Source organism: Dinoponera quadriceps, unplaced genomic scaffold, assembly GCF_001313825.1.
Source record: "Dinoponera quadriceps isolate SergipeBrazil2010 unplaced genomic scaffold, ASM131382v1 scaffold717, whole genome shotgun sequence".
NCBI lineage: Eukaryota > Metazoa > Arthropoda > Insecta > Hymenoptera > Formicidae > Dinoponera > Dinoponera quadriceps.
Window position 1 is genome coordinate 1794608 of NW_014555639.1, and position 27420 is coordinate 1822027.

The window sequence follows — 27420 nt, forward strand, 5'->3', positions numbered from 1 at the left end:
ATTGAAACATAGAGAACGTTTCAGTGCTTTTTAATTAAGATACGTTCAAGTGCGTGACATTTCACAGTCATTATCGGCGGCGTAATTGCCCGGTATTGTGACTGATTGTAAGCAATTATTGATCAGCGTGCACAGACTCTGCCGCTTGTCCTCGAATTCTCATTTCGGCTTCATTTGCGCACAAATGTATCGCTCAGCTCGTATCGCCTCGTATCGTTGAAAATATCGCGGCGGCTAATTGTCGCGCACCAGCCGATATGCGATAATTACATTAGCACATATTCCGTTATTTACTGAACGATAAAAATGACTCTGCCGGCCGTTCGAATCCGTGAAATTCGTTGGCGTGAAACGACTAGCTCGGACGATTGGTCGGAATGTCGGTATTTCAGCTCGGATTCGCTTCCGACTCACGGATTCGGTAATTCGCGACTCCTCGCGGCATAGATTTAAGGATGCCGGGTGCTTTAAATACGCGGATTCGCGGATTGGTCTTGAAAGCTTCAGCCCTTGAATCCTCTTGTCTGTCGCGTAGTAGCTACATGCTTAAGCTTGATTATACCGCGCTGACAGAGCTATAGGGACCGCCATCGTGGCGAAACTGCCAGCGGATATCACGTGGGATCTGCCGAGCGCGAAATTAAGCTGTCGGTTTTTACGGGACGGTTTTAATCGTCGAGTTTCGTTAATGCCGTCACGTCGCCGGCATTAAAACCACCTTCCCCGCGCTAACGAGTAATATTTAATTAAAAGGCGTGCGCGGGAGAGAAAGAGAGGGTACGCTCCACCGGCAAATCTGGGTCGATTTTTGGCCCCGACGAAAATATGATTGTCGGGACTAATTTAATTCTTCATGATTATACGCTTTAATGTTGAATTTAGTTCCGCGAATGGAATTTTTGTTAAGATAAAACAGCTTTACGCATTTCTCCACGACGGACGGAGGGGACGGAGAGGAGGAAAGGGGGGAGGGATTTTTCCGGTAAACGCGTACGACAATAAATTGCGATCCAGTATCGATTCCGCGCGTGGACTGTAGTTCGGTCCGGGAATTCCGACCGAATCAGGCAAATATTGAAACGAGACTGTGTTCGCGCATTTCTGTGTAACATCGGATTAACGAAAGCACATGTGGAATTGAAATTCAGGAGCCGGCGACTCAGCGAAACTTTCAACTTGTCTGCGGATTATCACTATACTACGAAACAGTCTCATAACGGGGAGTGCTCGCAGAGAAAACCGCAAACCCGTGACCGATTTTCGCGAAAGCTCGCGCGGAAAAGAGATGAAAAAATAGGCTGATTGAAGCCCAGAACAGCGCTTAAATATTTTTACACGCGAGATAAACTGCTGGAAATCTCGCTGCTTGAATTTCAGTGATGTTAAGGCGGCGTTGAAATGGTAGAGTATTATTAGAAATGCCAATCGATTTTATCCGAATATGTGGAATGTCCGAAACTTTTCGGTCTCATGAAGATGAAACGTGTTAAACTGAATAGAACAGTCATGCACCATTTTGCAAATTTCATAATAGTTAGTAAGTGATTAATCAATCTGAGTGAATGAGCGCACAGTAGGACGGGCGCTACAGCCGTGCATAAAGAAAGATGACGAGTTTACAAGAGAAACGCACGTGGTATCCCGCGATCTGGCAGGTCCGGACGGAACAACGCAGCGAGGAACTGATTGTCATCGTTATTAAGAAGTAGATGATTTTTCTTAAAAACTCGAAGCTGTCTTTCTTTAAGCGTATCTACAAGATCCGTTCCATTGCTTCTCGTACGTTCGTTCGCTCCGATTGATTAATTAATTATTTATTAACTATTGCAAAATTTGCAAAATAGTTCATGACTTTTCTACTCAATTTATTTAACCCGTTTTATTTTTACAGTGCATGGCAGAAAAATTTCGGACACTCTGTACATTCCATTCGCGGCGTTTCGGTAATATACCGCACATGCAATTCTCAAATTTATTATCCCAGTGTTCGGATTTTCGGATCCTTGAATCACGCGTTTAGATCGGCAATCTCTCGCGATGAAACTCCTCCTTCCTTCCCTCTTCCCGAAAATCGTATCTACCAGCCCTGTTGGTAACCGGAATATTTCCAGCACGCTCGCATACCTTGATAGAATTCAATTGTAACGTTAGCGTGACAAACTGCAAGCACAGATACACGGAGCACCATAAAACTCAAGTCGTTATATATGCCGCGCCCGGAGTGACGACAGAATTCCGTTCGATCCCGGCCACCCACGGCCAACCCCCGTTGCTGGCCGCGCGCTCGATTGTTAGGAGTTGAATAGAGAAAAATTGGATGCTATTCGTCGTCGTGCCGGGAGCAATGGTGGAAGTTGAAAAAAAATCTATTGTCACGTGGCACGTGTAATTCATAGTGTGGCTTCCTGGATTCGAGTCAACCCCCTTCTTCGCCGTGTCGGTCATTTTTTATGTATACGTTATTGCAACCGGTTTCGCCCGGTCCGTTCCCCTGGTGCGCGGTTCGGGCAACGTATTTGCAACATTCCTCGCGATTGTTGTTGTTGTTACTGCTGCTGCTGCTGCTCCTATTGCGCCATCTCGCTTCCGCTTCCGGCCACGTTTTAACTTCTGGGATGGATGACTGGGGTTGTACGCCACTCCGTGAAATTTTAAACTTCTCGTTTATTTTATTAAGCCAGGATAGGCAACTTCGGACGCGTTGATTTTTCTGACGTGGGATCACGCGTATTATTAAAGCATGCAATTTTTTCGGCGTAATTTCATTGGATTTCTCTAGCACAGATGAGTCGAGGTAGTCAACTATCCTGCATACATTCACTCTTTTGAGAGTGAAAATGATACATCCTGCACAGAATAATGTGCTAAGTTTAAATAAACAATTATTTCGATACTTTTTGGCAAATTTTTATTTGAATTAAGTACGTATTACTTTAATATAGTACTTTTTTCTACATTCAAATAATATTTACGTCATCCAAGTAAAAATTTGTGAAGGAGTATTGAAGTAATTACTTGAATCTAACACTATTTTCAGTGCAGAGTTGCGAAATACCACCGACGATCGTGCAATTTCGAAGACTCAGTTTAATTAACATTCATTAATAGGGGAGAATAGCCAAAATCATACTACTTTAGGTATTTTTTTAATGTTTGTACATCACACAGAAAAAATATTAAGAGATTTGTTAAAATTTCGGTTATATATTTCATTGCTTATTTTTTTACTTTATATATTCGTATTTTATTATTATTTTTTTTAATTGAATAAATTATTGAGTAAATTATTCAATAATAAAAAAAAATAAGGCAACTATCCCCTATACAATGTAAATTTTTCACCCTTTCAAAATACTTTTCAAGTCTGAAATCTCCAAGCGGCTTCTAAATCTCGAATGACACTCAATTTGAAGAATACTCAAGTCAGGCTAGACGCAATAAACTCGTATCACGCGCACGACGTCCGCTTCGGCAGTACCGACTACGCCGCGCGTCTACCCAGCCCAACCCTCGATAATATAGTTCGTTAGCCGACAGACGCGAGGTTTGCCAAGGTCATCGAGCAGCGAAATCTTCGCTGATGTACGTGATCGACGGCAGTTTTAGGAAGACGAAGAACGGCGCGTCGCTCCGCGCTTAAGTGCGCTGAGTGAGTAAACGTTTAAGCTCGCTCGTGCCTCCTTCTAACGGCCGCCTCTTGCCGTATATAGTAATATAGTGCCGCGAGGCCGTGCATAACGTAAATCCATGTTTACTATGCTAATACCTGGAAACTTGCCGGTTGAAAGGATGCCGAGAAACGTCCCATCAAATATGCAGGGCCACTTGCACGGCTTGTGTGCACGCGAGGAGGATCGAGCATCAGGAAGAAGCTCGTTTTCATGAAGTCTGCTAAACTCGAGCTAGACGCCATATTGGAACAGCGGTCGGGACCCTCTCGTCTGAACTCTTGTCAGTTCTTGTCTATACTGCGAGATTTCGCGCCGGCAACAGTACGGGAAATACGAAGCTGTTGCGCGCGTTCACGGCCGCTACGCGCTGTGCGAATCTTCAAAGCTCAAATTTCCTGAATTATTGTTAAGGGGATCTTCATAACTCATAACCGGAAGAGCGCGGGGGAAATGAAACACGAGGGACTTTCGAACTTTTGCATCTGACATGCTCGTCGTCGAATTAATTCCGAGTCTAACGCGAACCCCTAGAGAAACGCGAAGCAGTAAGACTTGAACAGTGAACTTAATCGGCCAAGCGCATTCCGCGTAGAAATTTCCCAGGTTTTCCCATAATTTGGTATAAATTCCGATTAGAATACCCCAAATTTTGGGGAAAACGTTTAAGGTGATTAAATAGGACCTGTTTATGTTTCCCACTTAGAATCGAATATTTGAAGCATTACACTTCTACTCGGAACCCGAATAGATTTGTTAATTTGAATCTATCGTTATTTTGAGAAATCGAATTGGATCCTAATTAGATCCCAAGAAATTTCCTACACGGGATCCGAAAATTATTAAGAACGTGAGATTCATCGCGTTGAAATTCCCGAGTGTGATTAATTTGTTCGCTGCTTGAATCCTGCCTTCTACATTTTTCCGCGTGCCACGATGCTGAGAGACTTTAATGTTCTGCAAGTTCCCTGCTCGATCGGATTCGATCGGACTAAATTCAGTCTATCGTCGCGGCTCGTTTGTTGAATTCAACGTGATCGCGAGATTTTTGCAGTTTATCCTCATTATTCCGGAAAAGTTCGAGCGAACGTGTCCCGCGATGATTAGATTTGCAGACCCTGCCGGCGCATTTCTGTTCGCGCGGATCTTGGAATTCGCGGACGTTTAATCTCCCCGAAGCGGAGACTCGGGTTTTCCGGGCCTTTAATCTCGTAACAGAATCTCCAGACGAAATCAATCCGCGATTCAAAAAACTTGAGCCCGCTTTGAGCCGTCGAGAGAGCGTAGAATACAACCGAGCGCAGTGCGGGCGAATTTTTCAGCTGCGCCGATGGCGCCACTCGTAATCCACGTTTGACGATACACTGCAACGGTAAGCTCTTAATCGCGTTATCCGCATCTCCATATAATGCCCAGGTACCTGTTATCTACCTGTTGTACCCACACCAATGCGACTTTTAATCGCCGCAGCGTTTACACCGTCATAATCTAATAATCATGCTTGAGGATACAAAAAAAATCTTTTTCTCTATGCGTGTATGTATTTCTACCCCGATCCGTTTCCTGACATTCAACCGAAAATATATCGATGTACTTTATCTGTGTGAAACGCAGCAACTCGCTCGTTTTTGCATACAGTCAGTGCCTCCCGCTATAAGATAATTAGAGGAACGAATACTTTCGCGTTGAGTTCTCCAGCCGCGTTACTATTACGTGCTCCTCCACGAGACTCTGGTTTCACCAGTGACTCGTACCACGTTAAGAAGACGCGGTCCAACGACCACTTCGCGCCTACTAACTTTGCAGCAATCTACACTCGACTCCTCGGAATCGAAACTCTTCCGATCCCGGCGGGCGTTTAGTATATTTCTAAATCCATTTCTATAATTCGCGGGCTAAATAGCGCAAACTCGATAGCTCCCGGGGGAATTCCATTTTGGGAATTATACTTTCCCGGGGAATAGCGACGCCAAGAACACTTTTCGAACCTTCTCTCTAACTCCATCCCGCCTCCCTCTCCCACCGGAAAGCGGTTTTCGATTGCATGCGCACATGCACTGAGTATCGCCTGGTACATTTACACATGTGTGTTGTATGTGTATGTGTGTAACGGATGCGTGCAATTACGATTCAAATTTTACGACTTGCTTAACTTAAATTACACGACCCCAATTAAGTGAGATCGTGCCCCGAGTCCGTGCGACTGCCAAGTTCTGCATAGCGTTTTCCAACCCCTCTCCTGCCTACTCTCATCCTCTCTCTCTCTCTCTCATACATACTCTCTGTCTTTACATCCTCCCCCGCGTTGGCGACCCACTGTATGCGTCTCCGCTCAAAAACTACTCGCCCGCTCTCTAATCTCGTTCAACGACAAAAATCCGCCGAGGGGAGTTCGCACGGGGGTGGTGACGATTATTTAATTAATCTCTTTCGCGAACGTCTCTCTAAACTAAACGCGCTTCCTTCCGCAGTCCGCCGAGTTTTCGCCAATTTAACGTCCATTGTTCCTTATCAAGAGTTCCTCGAATGAATTGTCGTTCACCGTGGTTCTTTTAATTTCGCTCAACGAGCTTCCCCCTGTCAGCAACAACTGAAGTCACAATTAAGAATAAGCAGCTATTTATACAGAGCGAAATCACGAATCAACAGACTGAGATACCCCGAACGTCACGCCGACCTCGCGAATTGAAGAGCTTATGAAGGATCCGGCATCCGATGTACATTGAAAAAAGGACTGCCGTTCGAGTAATATTTACTTGATCCAAGTAAAATGGTTACTTCAACATCTTCTTTTAGGCTTCCTAGCTGGCAACACCTTTGTCCCCAGAAAATGTATTCTATCATATGACGTCGCACGTCGTATGTCGGACGCAGTGAGAATTCTGCATAAGACACGGCTGAAGTTCCCGAATGAAGCGACGATTTCGCGTTACCGGAAGGATTAGCCCGCTCGCAACCGGGGCTTATCGACACATCTACCTGGTTTTCTCCGCGCCACGAGGACCCGGGTACGCAGCCGTGCGCGATCGCTGTAAAGTTGCGCCGTAGTGTTTATCAATTTAATTTAACACACCCCCTGGCGGCGCATGATAACGCAGTGATCGCGGTTCATTTTATCGCGCACTAAAGGAAGATACCGCGAGTTTATGACGCGGGATATAACGCAGCGAGCTGCTGTTGCTGCTGCGGGGACGCTTAGGTGGATTCGGATTCGACCAGCTGCGCTGTCCACACACGTGCGAACGCATACACACGTGTGTGCGAGTGCTCGTGCCCTCGCACGCGGGCTCGTTCTTGCGAGCACAGTTTCACGCCACAGTGCGAGCTTCGCTCCACTCTATGCGTGTGCCCCGATAAAAATCCATACGATATTCCTTCGTCCAAGCGGATTTCGTTAATTCACATTGGAGACTGTCAGAATGATTATTTCCGATGGGGATTTGGAAAGTTTAAGCCGCGATTTTTTTTATTTCGGACATTTGGTCCTATTATCAAATGATTTTGTACACACATATAAACACGTACGCACAGGTATATACATATACATGTATACACATATATATATATATATAATTCCTGTTCGGTTTTTGTAATTATTTTACATTTGTATTTATCATTTTTATATTTATTTATATCTACTATTTTATACTCTATTGAATACTTTATTTTATGCTATATTTGTGTTGTTTTACATATTTTCGATATAGCAGCAGCATTCACTGCTGTCGCTTTCCTCTTTGTGTACTGTTTTAATTCTGCCCAATAGAAATGGAAATAAAAATTGAAAATAGAAATAAAAAGTTTAATGGAGAAATTGAATTCTATTTTTATAATTTGGGAATGCAATATTTAGTTCCGTCAAATAAAACGGAATATCGTTACGACACTTCATATCATACCCTTGCGTATGAAGTCAGAATGTTGTTTACGAGAATATTCCTTTAATACAGTAAGAGTCGAGTGCAGTAACTCATATCATTACAGCGCAGCGGTTCGTAAATCGATGACCAAATTTCGAATAGCTTCGGAGCCTTGGGGCAAAATCGAGCTCGTTGATGAAGCGACAATGTTGTCCTTTAGCCTCCAGGGAATCATTCGTAATAATTTACATCAAAAGTGCTCTCCCTCTCTCTCTCTCTCTCTATGTTTCTCTGCCATTCGCTTAATCTATCCTAATACATGGGTTGGCATTGTAAAATAATAATTATTATTATTATTACCCTGAAGTGAAAATTAAATTTTTTATTAATTTTAAACACAACAGACGTAATGTTCGTGCACAAAACGTGTCAATATTCCTGCATTTCGACGTTTATTTCCCAAAGACCTCATTAATGCTAATTTTTTAATTATTGCTTTCCTGCAAAATTTAATCGGTATTACGTTATATATAGAAGAATTTAAATGAGAGTCGTTTGCATTTAAATATATTTTTATTCATATTATTTATTTGTGTTATATATTAAACCCTTAAAAGTTCGTTTATTAATAAAGATTCACGTGTATGTTACACTGTGTCCGTATTATTCCTTTATAGGTAATAATAAACACAAACAGTTTACGCAATAATTATTCCAGCAGTCTCAAAGCGTTTGAAGCAAACTTCAGTGCGCGGGAGGTAAATTAATTTGTGAGAGCCTTTATTATTTTGAGCTTCATAATTCATCTCTTTTCCTCCATTTTTTTATTAATTTTTCCTATCATTTCCAAAGTTCCGCTCTCATTAATTCAATAAATGTAACTTTTTCGACGCACGCGGATGAATTATGAAGATAAATCTGAAATGCAATTGGATCGAAAAGTCATACCGCTCGAAGTGAAATAAAATCTGATTTAGCAAAGGTCAACGCGAATTATCTTTTTTTTTTCTCTTTTTCCTTAATGCAGAATTTAAACTCGCGAACAAAACGACAATGTCGCAAAAGCAGCGTAGGCAACGCGCAGGACAATACGGAATTAATTGTCGTTGCGACTTAACGAAATCCGACGTGGTCAAGCTTCGTTCTTGCGCTTGTGTACTTTGTCGACGATATTGCGACGAACGGAGTAATTAATTTGCCTTCGCATACTGTGCATTATGCGCAGATTATGCCCGTTGCAGTTTGCGCTGCGCAGTTCGCGATGTAATTATGTACTTTTGATTCTGTTTGTGCATAACGAGTCGTGCACGATAAAGTTACAGGAGACGCCTGCTAGCTGGCTGGTCGGTTGGCTGGCTTCTCGCCGAGTTACCGACATGCAATCTCCAGCAATATCACCAAATAATTGATTCGCGTTATACACATCTTACACGGTTCCCCTTTAAGAATTACCTCATCCATTAAGCACCGTAACAGTCGCACAACCTGCAGCTTCTAGGAAATTGTTTGGAAATCGGAGGAAAGATTTTCTCGCTGGAAAAGCGCCGAGAAAACTGCGAAAATGGAAATTAGCACACGTGGAGAACGTGATTTCGTTTCCCTTTAAATAAAGCGTCTCTCTGATTCTTGTAATATCTCTTATCGGCCGATTAGTTTACAAAGAATAATGATCAATGGCCAACAGGGTGTAAATTGAGCTTTACATTCCGCGATATACGATTGCCGCGATAACGAGCTAAAAATGATACCCTTTCGAGAGCGGAAACTACACAACGAGAACGAGTAATCGGATTTCCGATGATGGACGAATAACATCATTGCAAAAATGGCTGACCGCTCGGCATTGTATTGTTACACCAATAAATTCGCCTTTTTACTTTTAAATTCGAATTACTGCGTTTTTTGCGTGGGGGAAAGATGCGTTGGCCGGGCGTTTTCGTGAGTTGCAGCCGCCCATATTTCGGCAACATGCGGATGAATAAATACGCGAAACTATTTAAATAAATGCACTTTCCGCGAAAATAGCTCGCAATGAATAACTGATATTAACACTAATAAAATAACTGTGACAATTCCGACTATATACCTATCTGTGCATAAATCATTTTCGCGTCTCCTGCAAAGATAAAAGCTGATTGATCTGCGGTCGACTATGCGATTAAAAAAAAAATGTAATTAAAATCTATCACGCTATTAGATAATTCTCGCAAATTTCCCGTGTATTTATTCAAACTTTCGGATTCCATCGAGTTTTGCGCATACTCGCGTATCTAGAATTATTTCATCATTATTTTTACGCGGATCATACAGCGAAGAAAATTTATCGCGCGACAATGTATCACGCTTCGAAAAATGATAAAATACCATTAAAGGTCAACATCAGAGTGCTCGACCGATTATTGACGTTCGTTAATATCAGCTCGTCTGGCAGCATTAATTAACGTGTGGCATATCAATGCATATTATATGAAGCGTGTCGAGGACAAGATTAGTTTAAACTATTCCAAACGTGTTTGATGCCCGTTGTTGTTATGATCATCGAGAATAGAGAGAATGCCGAGAGGACGGATAAATTTCGATACGAATGCTACGTGCGTGTCGTGAGAAATCTCGCTGATGATCTATCACGATAATCTATTTTCCGAACGGGATTTATTGAGTATTCCCGCGAATACCGAAAGCTCCCGTTGTAATATCAACTTTCGGCGTTAAATATTTTCGCATTCCAGCCATTTCGAAACGCTCGAATGCGACGGCTCATTCGTTTAATCGTCGAATTTATCTGCAGTTTGCCTCGATTAATGTCCACCCCGCTAAGCACTGATTCGCTGGTACCATATCTGCGGAAATCCGAAAGACGACTCGATTTTTGAGAAGCGCTTTATTCCAACGCGTTTATTGTGAAACTGCGATACACTGGTGCGATTGTTACACAACAAGATAATTCTATATGTTTATGATGTAATTAATTTATAATTTCCCGCATAATATAGTATCCTCCTCCCCGCCTCCCCCCCCCCCCCCNTATTATACCGGTAAATTATGAACATTGATTTATTATTATATATCGACTCAATAACTATGCATAAATCGTGTTATTTATTTATATCATTATTTATAAAACTTCGCGATATCCTAGAAGAGAGAAAATTTGTGCATGTTAAACTTGAAATTCACCACGAACTACTTGGTTTACAGCAATTTCAGACTCCGTCAGATTAGGCAAATCCGGATACTGAGCGTCTTAAGTAACTTGGAGAATAGCGACACGTGCACAGAGCAAACGTCCGTGGTGCGAAGCCAGAAATTGACAGTTTAAGATTGAAAGAAAGAGAGAAAGAGAGAGAAAGAGTGAGAGAGATATATACATATATATGCATGTATGTATGTATGTATATGTGTCTGTGAGTGTGTATTCCACCACCTAATAAGAGCGTGACTAACATAATTTTTCGGTTATTTATTATAAAAAAATAAAACAAATTACATATGTAGTATTCAATCAATATCATAATGCTTTTATATTAATAAGCCATCCAATCACCACCGTTGTCAATTATTGCCTGATATTTTCGAGACATACTTTTTACCAATGCAACGTACTCTCGAGATAAAGATCGTCATTTCGAACAAATCTGTCGAGATAGTTGTTTCACCGTGTACATTTTTTTCTACGTTAATAGACAGTTAATAGACAGACTATAGTTTATATGTCTACGTTTTTTTCTCCATCTCGCGTTGAAAAGATATCACCGCCGTATCACAGAGTGGAGAATGAATATGGACCAATTATCTCTTTCTCAATCATGCCTTTAGCCCCCCTCCGGTGTAGGATCGTAAAAATATATGGAACCCTTTTTGTGGGCAGCTTGTCCTCATTATCGTATCGCCAGGATATCGCGTGTATGTGTGAGCGTATGTGTGCGCGTATGTGTGTGCGGAAAGGAAAGACGGAGCTAAAATGGATCTGCATTAATCCGAATAAAGAGTCTCGGCAAATACGCCGCTAACTTGCGAAGTACTTTGCGACGGAGGACTTACCTGATTAAGATTCTGAGATAATTTCGAAGGGAGTCGGGGGAAAGGAGTAGAGGTTGCCGGAGAATCGGAGGATGAACCGAGGAGAAAAAATCTCCTCCGCGGATCCGAGTATCTCGAGCTGTTCCAATACCAAGACAGGGGCCCGGCGAGCATCAAGATTTAACTGCGAAAAAAGACGGAAATTCGAAGGGTATCTCCGCAGTCGCGTAAAAAGAGGATCACCGAGTGAGTTAAAAGGGAAAAAAGCTCCGCGTCGAATAAGCTCCAGCTGAGGCTGATAATGTAGCAAAAGCGCTCGTTTATTATCAAGAGTAACATTTGATATGTATGCCCGGGGACAAGATGTATCCATTAATCAGATTAATTCGACAAAGTGGCGGTGAGCACGTTTGTGCGATCGTTAATAGCTGAAATGAAAAGATACGATGGCCGTCCCGACGTCAAGCACATGCACGGGAACAACGACTGCCGTTTTCTGAAAATTATACTGAGAAATCTATCTCCTCTCGAGAAATGAAATCCCTCCCCCCCCNATCGTCGGGATGAAATATCCACCGCGAACATGAAAATTGTAGATTTCCTTCGGCGAAGGGGATTTGGGGAGGCTTCTTCTATCGCGAAATATAGACGTGCCATTTACTACATCACTTCACCGCACTTTTCCGTCTCCCGTCGTTACGGTCTCAAAAGCGGAGACGGAAGTGGCCCTTATCGAAACAAAGCGTAATGTTGACCGCGTATGTCCAGCTGTATAGAAACTCGCAATCGGTAGAAGAAAGGCAGAAGCAGAGAGGAAGAGAAAGAAAGGGAGAGAGAGAAAGAGAGAACGAGAAGAGGAGGGAGAAGTAGTCGAGGAGTTTTCCGAAGAATTTCAGCCCGATGAAAGAGAAAAATATAAGGCAAAGGCCATTAAAACCACGGGCAGCGTCCTGTAAAACCTGGATATCTTAGATTTCTGACTTCCCGCCGCAAGTTCCGGGAAAAGTCGAAAAATTGGTGGTCTGGTAAACAACCGTGGATATAAAAAGTACGTCAGATTTCTACGTCCTGTATGTGCGCTCGTTTCCCGAAGATTAAAATGCTTACGAGGATGATAAATAATTTTTATTGGACGAAGTTTTGTCTACTTTTTTCTTTTTTAAAGGAACACGTTTTCACGAAGCCGCCGCCCACTGGTTAGCGACATACGAGCGCGCTGCTCTCTGCAATTTTACGGCTCGATAATTTCGCGTCTCATCCCTACCGATAGTCAAGACTTCATATCTCGGAACCTAGAGCGAAATAATACGCAATATATCGAGTAACGTGTTCACAATCCTCCGTATACAGCAAACCTGAGAAATCCCAACGTGCCTTTCGAAAAGTCTGTCACTTCACCTATCCCGCGTTTCACGCAACTAAACGGAAATCCACTTTTCAGCTCAAACGAACGTAATTCTCGTTTCACTGAGTTCCGAAAATCCCGTTTCGAAGACTCGATCATTGATGACCGAAGGGGAGAAAAAGTATCCCCGCATATTTTCGATACGACACGGCTCGATTCCATAATGGCTGAAACACTACGCCGTCTTTGCAAAGTCTCTCTCTCGCGCGCGGATTTTACGCGGAAAATTGCCACGTCCATTTACACCTCGCTCATGCCTGCGCAACGGCGGCTGAAAGAGCCTCGATGATCTCGTGACACTCCCCTCCTCCCCCTCATTTCGACCGGAACACAGGACAATACCGAGTCGTGTCCGGGTGCAAGCCGCTTCGGCAGGTAGACGACGCCTCGTGTCGCGCGACAAAGACGACGGCACGGACAACAACAGCGGCGTCGTCGTCGTCGTCTTTGTCGCCTCGGCGCTCGGCGCTCGCAAAAGAGGAACTGAAACGACGCGTCGCGACGCGATCCCCTTTGTGTCGCAGGCATGGCGGAGGGCGGCAGGAAGCATCCGGTGTTGCTGTACATTCACGGCGAGAGCTACGACTGGGGCAGCGGAAACCCCTACGACGGCAGCGTCCTGGCCAGCTACACCGACCAAGTGATCGTCACCATGAACTACCGGCTGGGCGTGCTCGGCTTCCTGAACGCCAACGTGGCGCCGCAGACCAAGGCGAGAGTCGCGAATTACGGGCTCATGGATCAAATTGCCGCTTTGCACTGGGTCCAGCAACATATCGCTCTGTTCGGCGGGGATCCCGAGAACGTCACTCTCATGGGCCAGGGCACCGGGGCCGCTTGCGTGCACTTCCTCGCCGTCAGTCCCACCGTTATTCGGGGTGAGTTCGGGCATTTTGAAAGGGCATTTTCACTTTTTCAGCGATATATTTGCGAGAAAAGATACGGCAAGGATTGGCGAGGATCGTGCATTATGCAGTGCCGCCAAATTTTTATAACGTCCTAAGTAATAAATATTTCATAACTTTGAATCTAGAGTCGATTGAACAATACTTTGACGAGTCATTAAGTTTTTAATTTAAAATATTAATTATTACCAAAGTTATAATACAAAATGTAAATGAGAGAAGCCATATAATACAACGTTCTCCTCTATTATATTTCAATTATACACTCGCTAATTATTATTATCCCTTTACGAGACTCTCGAAACATATATGATAAAATTATTTTTTTTAATCGGATTTTTTAAAACTGTTCTACGTTATAAAGCCAATTAATATTGACGAGGAAACGCCTCTTTTTTCCCTGTTAGAATAAAAATAAAAGAGTATCTCTGGAAATAATCCTGCAATTGCCTTTACGCCCGAAGAGAAACCGCTAATTCGTCATTCCTCCATAATTTGTATCCGTTGGCATTATTAAATTAAAGTGCCGATATCGTCTGTTGCAAGCTTGAAGTTTCGCCCAGAACCGTTATAATTAATCCCAGACTCGCGCAACTTCGGCCGTTTTGCAGCACTGCGCTTTCGATGCGCGAAATTTTGTCGTCACAATATCGGACTATCGAGTTGTATAAAATAACACGTCGGTAAAGTTGGAAAAACCACAATATAGCTACGAGCGACTGTAGCCGCGGATCGCAAAATTCAGGCCAGCGTTGTTAATTTCCTCGGGAACAGAGCCAGTCGAAATTTCTGAACCGTTCGCCGCCATATTGCGCTCGCAATTATTCAGAGAACACGTTACGCCCGCGTGTCTCGTAAATGATTAAAAGCGCTTTCGCATTACACATAATTGAAGAGTAACAGCAAGTTTTACACAAGCTTCGTTATAGCGCGTTATTTTGCGCTGTTTAATTACCCATTACGCCAATTAGGCATTCGCAAATACGAGGAGAGGCTTCCCTTCTCCCGCCTCTAAAGTGGCTTCTCCATTCGGGAGGGGGAGGGAGGCGACTTAGGGAAAGCTTGAAGGAATTCACGTCGATCTATCGATTCGCGACCGAATTCGCTAACAAGATCTTCTAGGAGAAGGCGAAACGAGCTTACGCGCGCTCGTACCGAAGCTCGTCTCCACGAGAATTCCGTGAAAGTTTCCCCCGGTAAAACGAGACAAATCCACAGCCTCGAGACAGCGACGATGTGATGAACTTCCCCGGCGTGTCATTACACGTTCTACAATTTTTCCGATCAAAAATAAAAAGACTTTGAGTTTCTTCCTTTCTCTTTCTCTCCCTCACTGGATATAACTATACCGATCTCTCCTATATATTATTACACCGAAAGATTAATGTAATCACCGAGGAATGCGAAAATTCCCCGCAGATTCTTAGAGGCAAATTGCTAAAAACCTCAAGACCGGGCGATCGAGATATCTCCCCCTTCGGAGAGCTTTCCCGTCTCTCTCTCTCTCTCTCTCTCTCTCTCTCTCTCTCTCTCTCTATCACAGGCGGGCGTTCATGAGAACATCTGTCGCAGGAATCACCACGCCATCTTCATAACGCATTCCTCACTCGAGGGGAAAAAAGGGAGGAGGAATTCAGAAAGGAGAAATAGCTTAAACCAGCAAGAATATCAGCACGAAATTTTTCTCTCTCCGTATATATCGGATCTCCCATCCCTCCCACCCCTTCGCGCTACTCCTTTCGCCATTTTGCAGGGTTCGCGGTATTTTCGAGGACGAACACGCGCACGGATCGGCGTGGTAACACATTGCCGTGGTTATTGGCTGTCCCCCTTTATATCTTCATCCAGCAGTAGCAGCGGTAGCGACGGCGACGACAGCAATGGCAGCAGCAGCGGGTAGCAGTGGACCATCTTTGTGGTCGTGTTCACGGTTAACGTTCGTCGCTTAACAGCCTCCCTCAAGTCCCTCCACGGATGGACATGGCTGAGAGGATAAAGGGAAACCCCTCCGTCCCCCTCTTCATCTCTTGCTCTCTTTCTCTCGCTTTCTCTCTCTTTCTTTCCGCTCCCCTCTTTTTATTCCCGCTCCTTCGTTCGTGATATTATGTGCGTGAAATATCACCTTTTCCTACCGGCGTTACCTCCGTCGTAGGCGCTATTGGAAAATACTTTCCTCCCTTATGAGGAGGGCACAGTTATCCACGCGTGTCCGAGATGGGAACTCTTTTCCTCGTACCGCTTTTTATCCGACGCGGCTGTTTTACATTTCTCCTTGGATTCCTCCATTTCATTAATTGAAGAATCCTTCGCCGTATCGGGACGAACGGCGGAAATTACCTCGGCTGATATCGCGCGATCGCGTGAACAAGGAACGTGTTTCGGGTCGTTGAACTGCTGTTCGCAAAAAAGTAATCGTAATGACGACAATTTTACGGTCACAGAGACATAAGCTGACAGGACTCGAGTCGTTTCTACCAAATTTACTGTGACTTGAAAATTAAAATTGCGTTTTGAATAGAACATCTCTTCCGGTTTTCCATTGTCATTATATCGAAAAATCCTTCCTTTGATCCTTTTCATCGTGATTATTCAACGAATTTATGTCGTTACTTTTTTCGACTTTTTAACACTGTCATAATATTCTTTTCACTCAATGGAATTCGCGTTATTCGCAGATTCTATCGCTTCATGCTCGTTCATCTTGCGATAGAAAAAGTTTCCCCACTTTTTTTTTTCATTTGTTTGCTCGGAACAAGTCCCCCGATCGGAAGAGATCCCGGCATGCTCAAGTGTTCTCTCGCCTTCCTGACTCCGCTTCATTCATTCCCGTATCACCGAGAACAGAAATGAGAATTCCATTTTTCCGAAACGACAGTCGAGAAACGGCAACCTCCCGTTGTTTCTTGTCTTTGGCTTCTAAAAACCTTCTCCATTTTTCTTTCTCTCTCTTTCACTTCCTCTTTTCCCCTCCTTTTTCATCTCTCGCATTTAATTTTATAATAAATTGCTTAAATCGAAGAAATAAAGAAACTCCATCTTTTGAAAAAGAAACTTATGAAAAAAAAAATTGTATTCGTTATTTTCAAAAAAATTTTCCGGCGAAACAAACATTGTATTTCTCTTACAAGATTATTGGATATGCACCAGATGCTACCGCTTAAATTTAATTTTAAAGACCAAAGCTTAATTTAAGAGATTTTTTAATTATCGGAAATATTCTCTTTACTTTCTTTGCTTTCTTTATTATAATTAAGATAGAAAGTCTTGAATTTAGCATTACTTTCTGTAACCAAACTGCGTAAATATAAAATTAAAAAAGGGAGAGAGGGAGAGATTATATAAAAATATTCTATATAACTTTCCCCCTCTCTCTCTCTTTCTCTCTTTCTCTCTGAGACGCACGTAAGAAAAAATTAATTTTTATCAGAGAGCGCGATGTTCATAAGGTAATCATTGACTAGTTAACAGCGTTTAACGAGCGGAACAGAGATCGCAAATCACTGTCTCGAGACACAAAAAATATTCCATTTTTCCTCATCAAATAATATCTATGCGAATTTGCGCGAGAAAGATTTTCCTCCCGGATAATTATGATCGGGCGGCCACCTTTTTTCGAGAATAACTTTGGTTTGTCTTTCTTTTCTTAGCGAAGATAACGACGTGGTCTCCATCCATCCGAGGTGCCATTTTCGTTAACGTAATTTCTTCTTCAAACAATCCGTATAATAGCGTTATAATCGTTGCCCTCTTTTTTAGAATTAAACATAGCGATTCAACATATCACGTTCTATAGATTCGGCGATCAAACAGGCATATAATTCATAGGAACTTACTCTCAATTCAGAATTACGAATGCCAAAGAAAATTACAAATCAAGAAATCGAAAGTTTCGAATGACATCTCGACGGATTTCTAAGAAAAAGAAAAAAGAGTAAACAATGATATTATTTCTTTTCAAAGACACAATTTCACCCGCTTTTCGTCTCTATCGAATAACATCCGAGAGTTACGGTATCCAGAAAGGATTTCAGACGTAAATTTCAAGGATTCGCGACTTTGAATTCTTTCACCGGTATGCTGCACTTCGGCTTCTTGCTTCGCTGGCCACGATAATTTCATATATTCAAATCTACCTTTAGTTACTTGAGGACACAAACTCGTCTTAGCGTCCCGCCATACAAATCGATATCTATCTTCATCCTCCCCTCGTCCCTTTAGGGCTAAGTAAATAAAAATCAGATTACCCATCGATTCTTTCTCCAACCGACTGTGCGAAATCCGTTTGTAAAAATAACCTCTTTATCGTGAAATATCTCACTCCCGGTGTGTCATTTTAAGAAATAAGAGTAGATCTTCCGGTCCATCGGGCACATTTTCTCGGGAGAATAATTCTTTTATCGATGAATTACCTGTTGTCGTTCTTCTTCCACCATTTTCGAAAATAGAAATATCCGCGTATGTACTTTTGTTAAAAGATTCATCCTCTCATGTTAACACGAGTCTTTCATTATTAGATACCATTCTTTTTTATTCTGCGAAAGAAATTCCTCCAATCAAAGATGTTGCAACTTCTTTCTCTTTTTAATTCCAGTTCAAAAGTGGAAAGCATTCGTTTAATTGTTCAAAACGATAGAACAGAAATTTAAAATCCCTGAAAAGAATATTGTTCTCTTTAAGGATAGTTTTCGATTTATCTTTTAGGATTATTAAATCTTTATATGATAACTAATTCCATCAGCATGCTTCATTTCCTAATCTCGGCATTATAATGTGAATTTTGTAAATGTATAATTTCTTTTAAAACATTGTTTCTTCTATACAGGACTGTTCAAGCGAGCCATACTACTATCGGGCAGCGCACTTTCATCTTGGGCAGTGGTGGAGGATCCAGTATCCTACGCTCTGAAACTGGCCAAAGCTGTCAACTGCTCTATCCCCGATGACCTCCTCAAAGACAATGAGCTGATAGTCGATTGTCTGAGAGAGAGCAGCCTGGAAGAGCTGATGCAGGTCGACATTCAACCACCGACGTTTCTTAGTGCGTTCGGCCCCAGTGTTGACGGTGTAGTTATCAAACCGGACTTCCAAAAGGACCTTCTGTCCTATCTTGGTCCCGAATTTCAAGGATTCGGGTGAGTATCGGATAAATTTGAAGTGTTTGGACCCATTAATCTTAGAACAATCATTTTCTGATTTTCCAAATTGCCTAAATTCTACGGTATATTGCGATCCTGTAGAAGAATACGTTCATTAAAAAACAACAGAACAAAGATAAACTTTTTCTTCATTTCTCACTTCGAAATTTATTCGTCAATTCGCGATAAGAAAAAGTGACTGAGTGCGTTTGACCTTGCGGATTCTTGACGCCAACTTGAATACGGCCGTAATCTAAATGAGGAAAAAGGATGAAACCTGAAGACAGTGAGGAAAAGAGAGGAGGAGAGGAAAATCCTTGGATTCTGCTAGAGCTGGCTTAATAGAGTTTTATGGTAATGCGGCGTATATTTCTACATTTTCTTTCGCGGCCGCAAAGGAAATCCGTGAAGCGGCGGAAAAGTTATTTTGATGTGTGCACTTCCGGGCTTGGCTTTGCTTTCTTGCTCAGAGGGGGATCTCGTACTTAACGTCGGCTCCCACAATAATTTCGCCTTCCGTCTTCCGTCTGACGGATTCCGGAGTTTTCTCGTTAAATGGAAAGTGGGAGCTAAACGAGCCAGTTCCACCGCGAACATTAACGTGGTTCATTAACGCGATTGTAAACGACCCGTCCCGACCCTACAGCATCATTAGCATACTTACAATCGAAGATCGCGCCGCACTCGTACCGGAAACCGTAGGACGAGAGAGCGCATTATCGTCTTTATTTCCGAGCAAGTGGCATTTTCCGACGTTTTCCTCGCCGACATTCTCAATTTTGCCGCTTGTCAGTGATTTTCGGTTGTTGGAGGCTAATTACGGAACTGACAATTGTTGCACGACATTCCCGTTGACTTGACTTCAGCCCGCTCCCGAAAAAAGCTGAACACGGCGCGCCTATTACGAGCAACAACAAGTACGATTTGCTGTTCGGCGTGACAACGAGCGAAGCTCTGTGGAAGTTCGCTGAGAAGGACGTCCTGCAAGGATTCGAGGGGGAGAGGAGGGACAGGATCATCCGCACGTACGTCAGAAACGCCTACGTCTATCATCTTACCGAAATATTTTATACGGTGAGTCGTTGCTATTTTTTCATTAAAGAAATTAATTTAATTTCGTCAAGTTGGACCTCCACTTCTGAATTTTTATGAACCTCAATTCATCGTCCCTCAATCAAAGTGTTATTATTTATCGATCGTGAAGGTCTGAAGATATCTTGAGGGAGAAGTTTCAAAGGTTGGAAAAAAATCGTCACAATTTTCCTAACAAAAACGAATTACGTTTATCGCCGGCGGCACGTAACATACCGCGCATATTTGCGCGTCGCGCGTATCGTCGCATACGCTCGGAATTTATCGCGGGACATAATTGTTACGTTCCACACAACGATTGAATCGCGAGCGTTGCGTTTTGTCGAAATACGCGACGACGCAATTCCATTTGGCCGGCGCGTTATCGGTTCGCGCCAGAAGCGACGCACGCCAGGCATTACTTAATGATTATGGCCAATTAAATGATTACAGTCGTGGCAATGCATTTTTACGAGCGCAATAGGGGAGCCATTGCGCTGTTAAACGAACTGCTTATTATTCTATGTCACCGTAACCGGAAACAAGACCGATACTGCGCATTCGCCAGCTTTTTCTCTCGGACTTTGTTAATTGGACTCTCCGAAGAAACAACTTAACTCTGATTGGATCGCTTTCCTCTCTCCGGCTGTTTCTAATTTTGCTTCTTATATATAAATATTACGGTTAAAAAATCAAAACGATTAAAAGAACTTTTCGAAGATGCAATTTTAATCAGTCGAAAAAGGGAATCTCCCGCGACCAGATTTCAAATCCGTCACTCTCTTGACATTTCTATGACAGCGTGGCTGATAGATTCGGAACCTATCCCTCTTTTTCTATAGGTGGTGAATGAGTACACCGACTGGGAGCGAACGGTGCAGCATCCCGTCAACACAAAAGACGCGTGCGTACAGGCGCTGAGTGACGCGCAATTCGTAGCGCCGCTGGTACAAACCGGAGATCTCTTCACTCTGAGGCACACCAAAAAGCCGAACAATCCCCATATCGCACCGATCCCCGACAGTGAGAAGGAGCCTATGCCCAAGACTTATTTCTACGTGTTCGATTATCAGATGAAGGACGGTGATTATCCCCAGGTAAGTGAAGTAAAATACAAACAAGAAGCGATTAGAAGATTCGATCAAAAATTAATATGAAGATCCCGATCAAAAATTAATATGACGAAAGGGGAAGACCGATGTATATTCGGTAAATCTCTTCGAATGAAATTCCACACGAAAAATAGTAATAACCAAGTCACTCGAATGACTTTTCGCTTAAAATGAATTCTTCCACTCTGAATCGTCGATTGAGTATTTTCGAGTGAATTGTTTCTCGCTTATTTTGAGTGAGACTTCAATCTGCTTTCAGTTCGTATGCGGCTAATGCAAGAAATATGACACGAAGGGAGAATATTGCCCAATAAATAGTATAATACGCGTAAGTGAGTCGCTGGGTTGAAGGATTTCGCGTGAATTCTTCGATTACTTCGAACAACTACTTGATAGATTAAATAATGTTCGTGTAACAGTGTTCAATCACGGACTCGCCCCATCGCTCTCGCGATAGATCCTTCAATCGTGTCCCACCAGCCGCCACCAAAACAGCGAAGCTTGCTGTCCCTGTGGGTGCTTGGCTTCATCAACCCCGTCAGGACGCAAGTTACAGCAAAGGCAATTACTCGCTCGTCGGCGACGCGGTATATTCTCTCATATAAACGTGTGACGACTGTCCTTCTGTCTCTCCACCTACGTTCGTTCGTTAGAGTCCGCTCAAATTATTGGCGTGTTTACGTTCAATTATGCACAGATTACGTTATAACGTGCGCGGTGTCACATTATTGTTCTCGGCCGCGATACGCCGCGACGGCGCCCATTATCAGCACGTACGCAGGACTCTCGGTCTCGAGAGCCAGGCGTACACGTGTGTCGGATTACTTCCTCCATAGTTCAAGGAACGTTTCATGAATTTTGCCGATCTGCCGGAAAACGAATTGTTATATTTGTTCATTAACGCAGGCGAAATTTATCTTCAAAAAAGTCGCATTTAACGCTCATATTATAATATTTTCACTCCTCGTTATCTCTCTCTCTCTCTCTTTCTCGTCGCGCGTAATTTCGTCCGTAAGATCGGTGACGCCCGCAAATCTACCGCGCACCGCAATTTATCAACTTTCTCTTCTGTTTCCGCCTTCATTGCATCACGCGCGATGATCTGCAGAGGGATGATTGCGGTCGGTCGACGAAAGAGACGCCGTTCGCGCAATAAATCAGCAGCGCTTCCGGACAAATTCGTCGCGAGTGAGCGTCGTTAGGTTAGATCGATGATCGATCAACGGTCGGTCGATTAACGGGTGGATGTTTGACTTGCCGGCTTCTGAGGAAACTCCGTCGGGTAAATATGTACGGAGATCGCGCCGGTAGAATAATCAGTCGAATCGCGAGACTGTCGCGCTCTCTCGCTGTTTGTGATGCTGTCCCGAGCCGGGGGCGTCTAACATTCTGCCTTTATCTCGCGGGACGCATCTCCCCCGTTGTTTGCTATCGTAAAACGAATAGAACCCACCCTTCATTCCCCCCACCCCCGGTTGCATCCATAATTACTCCGAATAAATAGTCGCGGCTTGGCAATATTTCAACCGCCACAATCGCTCGACTACGCTCGTGGTCGTGCATTACCTATGAATTGAATCGGGTATCCTTCTACTACGTGGAATGTGTTCCGTCATGATACATCATGAGAAATTCATGTGTATTACTAATGCAGCAATTCATTTACTTCATAGATAGATGCTCCGCTACGGGTATGAGAAAAAGACTCGCGCGCAAAAAAGCACGGGACGTATCATCATCGTGTTCCATCAAGAGATCCCCGCTAGGTTATATAAATTTGTGTTTGTACAATTGTTATAACATCCGAACAACGTCCCTTTTTGTTCACCCCCTCCTTCTCCTTCTCTTTCTCTCTTTTCTATATGTTAAAATAAATATTTTCCCCTCGAACCGTGCTCTAAGAAAACCGATAACACTAAGATAAAATCTCTCTCTATCGAGTTTGCGAATTTCGTCAGTTGTATCAATATAAATTTGTCCTCATAGTCGATACAGCGGTCGCAGGACGCCGGCTGCTCTCACGAAAATAGTTGCCGCGAGACAGCGCGCTTTATTCTTTATTAACTTATTCAACGTTTTAGAATTAAAAACGTGCGCCGCGGGGTTGCGCTGCTGCCTTGCGTTATTTAAGATTAAAGTGGAATAATAAGGATGGGGTAGGGCAAAGGGGGAGGAAAAACTCGCGCACCCTGCGACACTCATTTCCCTCGGCTACGAGGAAAATCCACTTCTAAGACGGGACGCACCACAACGCCATCACAGAAGATAATGGGGAGATTCGATTTACGATGGAGCCGACGCACGTACGTCGAATATAATAAAGACGTCGGGTATCGCGTCGTTTGCAGTCACCGCTATCTACGGCCGCCATTACGACTTCAATTCTACTTCAATTTTCGCTAAAATTATTTGCGCCGAGCAAATCGATCGGTTTATCCGGCCGCTTCGCCGATTTCCATCTTATTACGCGTTGAAAACTAATCAGACTTCTTGACAGCGGAGATAAAAAGAATGAAAGGAAAGATAGAAAAGAGAGGGAGAAGTGAAGAAAGAGAGAGATGTCTTCGGCCGATCGTCGAGCGATCGTGCTGCGTTTTCAAAACTCGATCACATCCTCTAGTCTGTTCATAACGGTATGGCGGGCGCGTACGTAGGCCAAAGGACGGGAGGTCCTGTCGATGTGAACGGCGCGAGAATATCCCAGTCACGTCACGCGCGCCATATGCGCAACACCGCGTTTGCCCACAATGCAGTTTTCCTACTTCTTCGCGTTTGCCGGCAATTCCTCGCTCTGCAGGCAGACAACCGACGCCGCGTCTTTCCATAACTCGGTTTACACACACGTAATCGCGAGAAACTACATTGTCCTATGTTGACCGGCAAACGGATTTTCCGATAATATCATTCCCACGGTGAAGAGTCTCAGCAATGATTATAAGCGGCTATCTGAGCGCGTGTGAATCTGTCTGTGCTGCGAATCCGAAAATTTAACAACCGAACGCCCGCGAAAATTTCTCAAACGTTCGCTACCAGCGTGTGTGATGCATCGATCTCTCTCGCAAGAGACTCCTATTTTTGAAATGGTTGCGTATACATAAATGTCATTGCGCAGCTATTTTATGATATGATTATACTTGCGCAGTGACACTTACGTATATGCAAATATTTCAAGAATAGGAATCCAGCGTCACATATGTGTGATAGTGATCATTTTTCTTTTTATGCCAACATAAACAAACAAGTCTGTTTGATACATTTACAATAAAAAATAAAAGGTGATTTGTGGAAAATTTGTTCCGAGTAAACTGTGGTAACGAATATATAAGTTACAAAGGACCTAAGGGGATATACTTATTTAATATAAAGGGCGTTTACCACAGGTCGATAACCACAAGCTTCTAGTTTAATCATTTCTTCTCCGTTTTAGTTTTAAAAGGCAATATAACGTCTGAAATCGTGGCAACCAATCTTTCGCGTTTAACACTAACTAAATTATTCATAATTTTATTAATATTAAAGATAATAATGTATAGAAATTCTTGTGCAGATAAAACAGATAAATATTTATACAAGAGTTCAGAATTATACGTTTTATAGTTTTTACAAAAAAATATTCCTGAAAATCGCCTATTAGACGGAACGTTTCAAATAAAAATACTCTCTTAAATAATGCTTGGACGTAACAAACGTTGCTAGAAAATTAATGATGGAAACTACGCACAGCGGTGTCATGTTTTGCACGACCAGAAACCTTCTTTCTTTTGCTCAATAACGAAAAGGAAGCAAGGGAATAGAGGAAGAGAAGGAACTAGTTTTTTCTCGAATTCGTAAGACACCCTGCTTGAGGAAGCAGCTTGTAATTTAGCGACAAAGTGAAAACGGACTTTGCGGGTGGGTCGCGATCGATCGCGCGCCTGGCACGAACGAAATTCATCCCGAGGATCGTTGGGGGATTTGCAAGGACCCATCGATACGCGGAGGATTTGCGAAGCCGACATTTAAAATCTATCAGCTCGTGCGCCACCTCGTCCATTCAAGGACACTACGCTCCTTGCGAATTCTTTTAAAAGGCTCCCTTATGCTGTAACTCGATCAAGAACAATTTCCTTCAGCGGAGTACGCTTACCCAATGGGAGATTCGTAAACCAACGGCAAGGATTATCGTGAAAACTGTAATCGCACTTCCAGTGTAGTCACTTAGCTGCGACTCTCGTATCTCTTTGTTCGAATTAAAAAAAATTCTTACGTTATCGTTTGAAAATGAAAAAAGCAAATAAATATTAGATGTCAAAATAAAAAGTGGATATCAAGTAATAGAGAAAAAGACGATATTATAGCTCCCAATTTACATTTAAAATGTATTTGTATGTATGGATAAAGTTGTTATATAATACACTCATAACACACATAAGATAATACACTCAAGTTTAAGAAGAATGAAAAAAAAAATGTATAATTAAATGCTAAAATGTACGTTGAAAACATTTCGAAATGCTTAGAAAGAAAAATGCGTTAACAAATACCGGCTATTGTGTATTGGCACATTAGCGCCACTGCATAATGGCGAGCTACTACATAAATGATTCCATAATAAAGTAATCACCAGAATTCTTCACCTAATAGTGGGGATACTAAGAGGAGTCATAATACGTGTACCTACGAGAGCGATAATCCCAACCTTCCCCTTTATTAAATATTGTTAGAGAGATTCTTAGATATATTTGGACTAAACATTTTATTCAATATTCTAGAGCATCTACAAGCAAAATAACTCTTAAAAATTGCATTCTGCAGTGGTACGTAATATTACGAAGAAAGTTCCGTTCAAACAATCGCCATTTTGCACGAGATGCTGGAAGAAAGTTCCGCTCGACGCACCTGTGTTTCCACAGTGATTATTCGTCATTTTTTACAGCGTAACGTAATCGCAGAATTGCATTCAGCTAAAATCTATGTTCCAGTTTTACCTGACGGTAAGCGATCGATGCGTCGATGAAGAAAGAAATGAAATAGATGGCAACGAAACTAAAAGCGGTTCTCCATTTCTGTCGCGCTACTCGTCGTGATTGCTATTTCTCCATTTTACACGGGGAAAATGAAAATAAGACCCCGCTTTGCAGCTTTCTCTCTTCCCCCACCCTTCCCCGTATACCGTTCATCTCCAAAAAGAGGGATGTGAGAGAAGGAAGGAAACGGAGGTGGGCTGAAAGCAACTGCGAACCGGAAAAAGGTATTACTACGACGAGAAAATTTGCCCTCAAAGCCTCTGCGTATCTCAAAACACATTTCTCCTCCCGGTGAAGCGAATCTTTGAATAAGATACAACCCTTATTGGAATTTCTGAGGCACCTAATGAATTCTTTGAGAAGAGACGCGCGCTCCTTCAAAAATAAAACATCGACATATCATCAAACACGCGACTCGCCTTATTATGAAAGCGTTATCGTTCCTTACAGCAAGCTAACGATCGTTTCCTTCGGAGAGCACAGCAGATTTTCATTTAAAATGTAACTCGATTGAAACGCAATGAAGGAAATGCGCGCATGCGTGAGATCGATTCTGAAAGTGCACACTTCATAACACCATCGGCCAAGTGTACATCTAACAAACTCCAACACCGCGCACAGCCACTCTCATTTCTCCCGTCATTTCCGTTTCCGTTTTAAGCAAAAGGGAGTGCCTGTGCGTCTTGCTTCAAGGAAGCTTCATCGGAATGAAGAAATTCTACGGTGCATTGGAGCCCAGTTCTAGGGTTAAATTACGCAGTGACGGACGCGAAGAAACTGAAAGGAACCGAGAGACGACTGAAAGGAGGAGTCAGGGGGACGATGAAACGAATTATTTAATTAAAGCTATCCGGTGCACGGTTTCAAAACCGGGTTTCCCTCCGCCTCCCTGTCGCTGCAATCCTTTATCGGCTAATTGGGGAGTACCCTGTCTAATGAGGGAAGAAAGAAGGGCAAAACGACATGAAACAAAACGCTGGCGGAGTGGGCGAGGGTCGATAAAAAAAGTCCGGCGAAACGAAGGCGCCGCGAGTCCCGGAAGGAGATTATCCGTTTTGTCCAATTTCTTTCTCGTTGTAATGCCTCGTCCTGAGGATTTTTCGTCGGGCAACGGTAAACGTGATCCCCGTCGGAAAATTCACGACGGCGTTTATCTCGCGCGCACTCTCGTATAATTACGACGCCCGGAAAAGCGGGAAATTAAATAAATGCAAAGTTGTAAACGCGAGCGCGGTCTC

General features: G+C 43.0%; 1 protein-coding gene across 1 annotated transcript in view; it reads left to right on the forward strand.

Moving 5' to 3' along the window:
* Positions 1-27420, forward strand: part of LOC106745088 (neuroligin-4, Y-linked-like) — a 244673-nt gene that overhangs the window by 140088 nt on the left and 77165 nt on the right. Inside the window, exons 5-8 of the mRNA XM_014620364.1 lie at positions 13478-13831; positions 18681-18990; positions 19860-20067; positions 20907-21161. Of these exons, the coding sequence (XP_014475850.1) occupies positions 13478-13831; positions 18681-18990; positions 19860-20067; positions 20907-21161 (1127 nt within the window). The remainder of the gene's footprint in view (positions 1-13477; positions 13832-18680; positions 18991-19859; positions 20068-20906; positions 21162-27420) is intronic.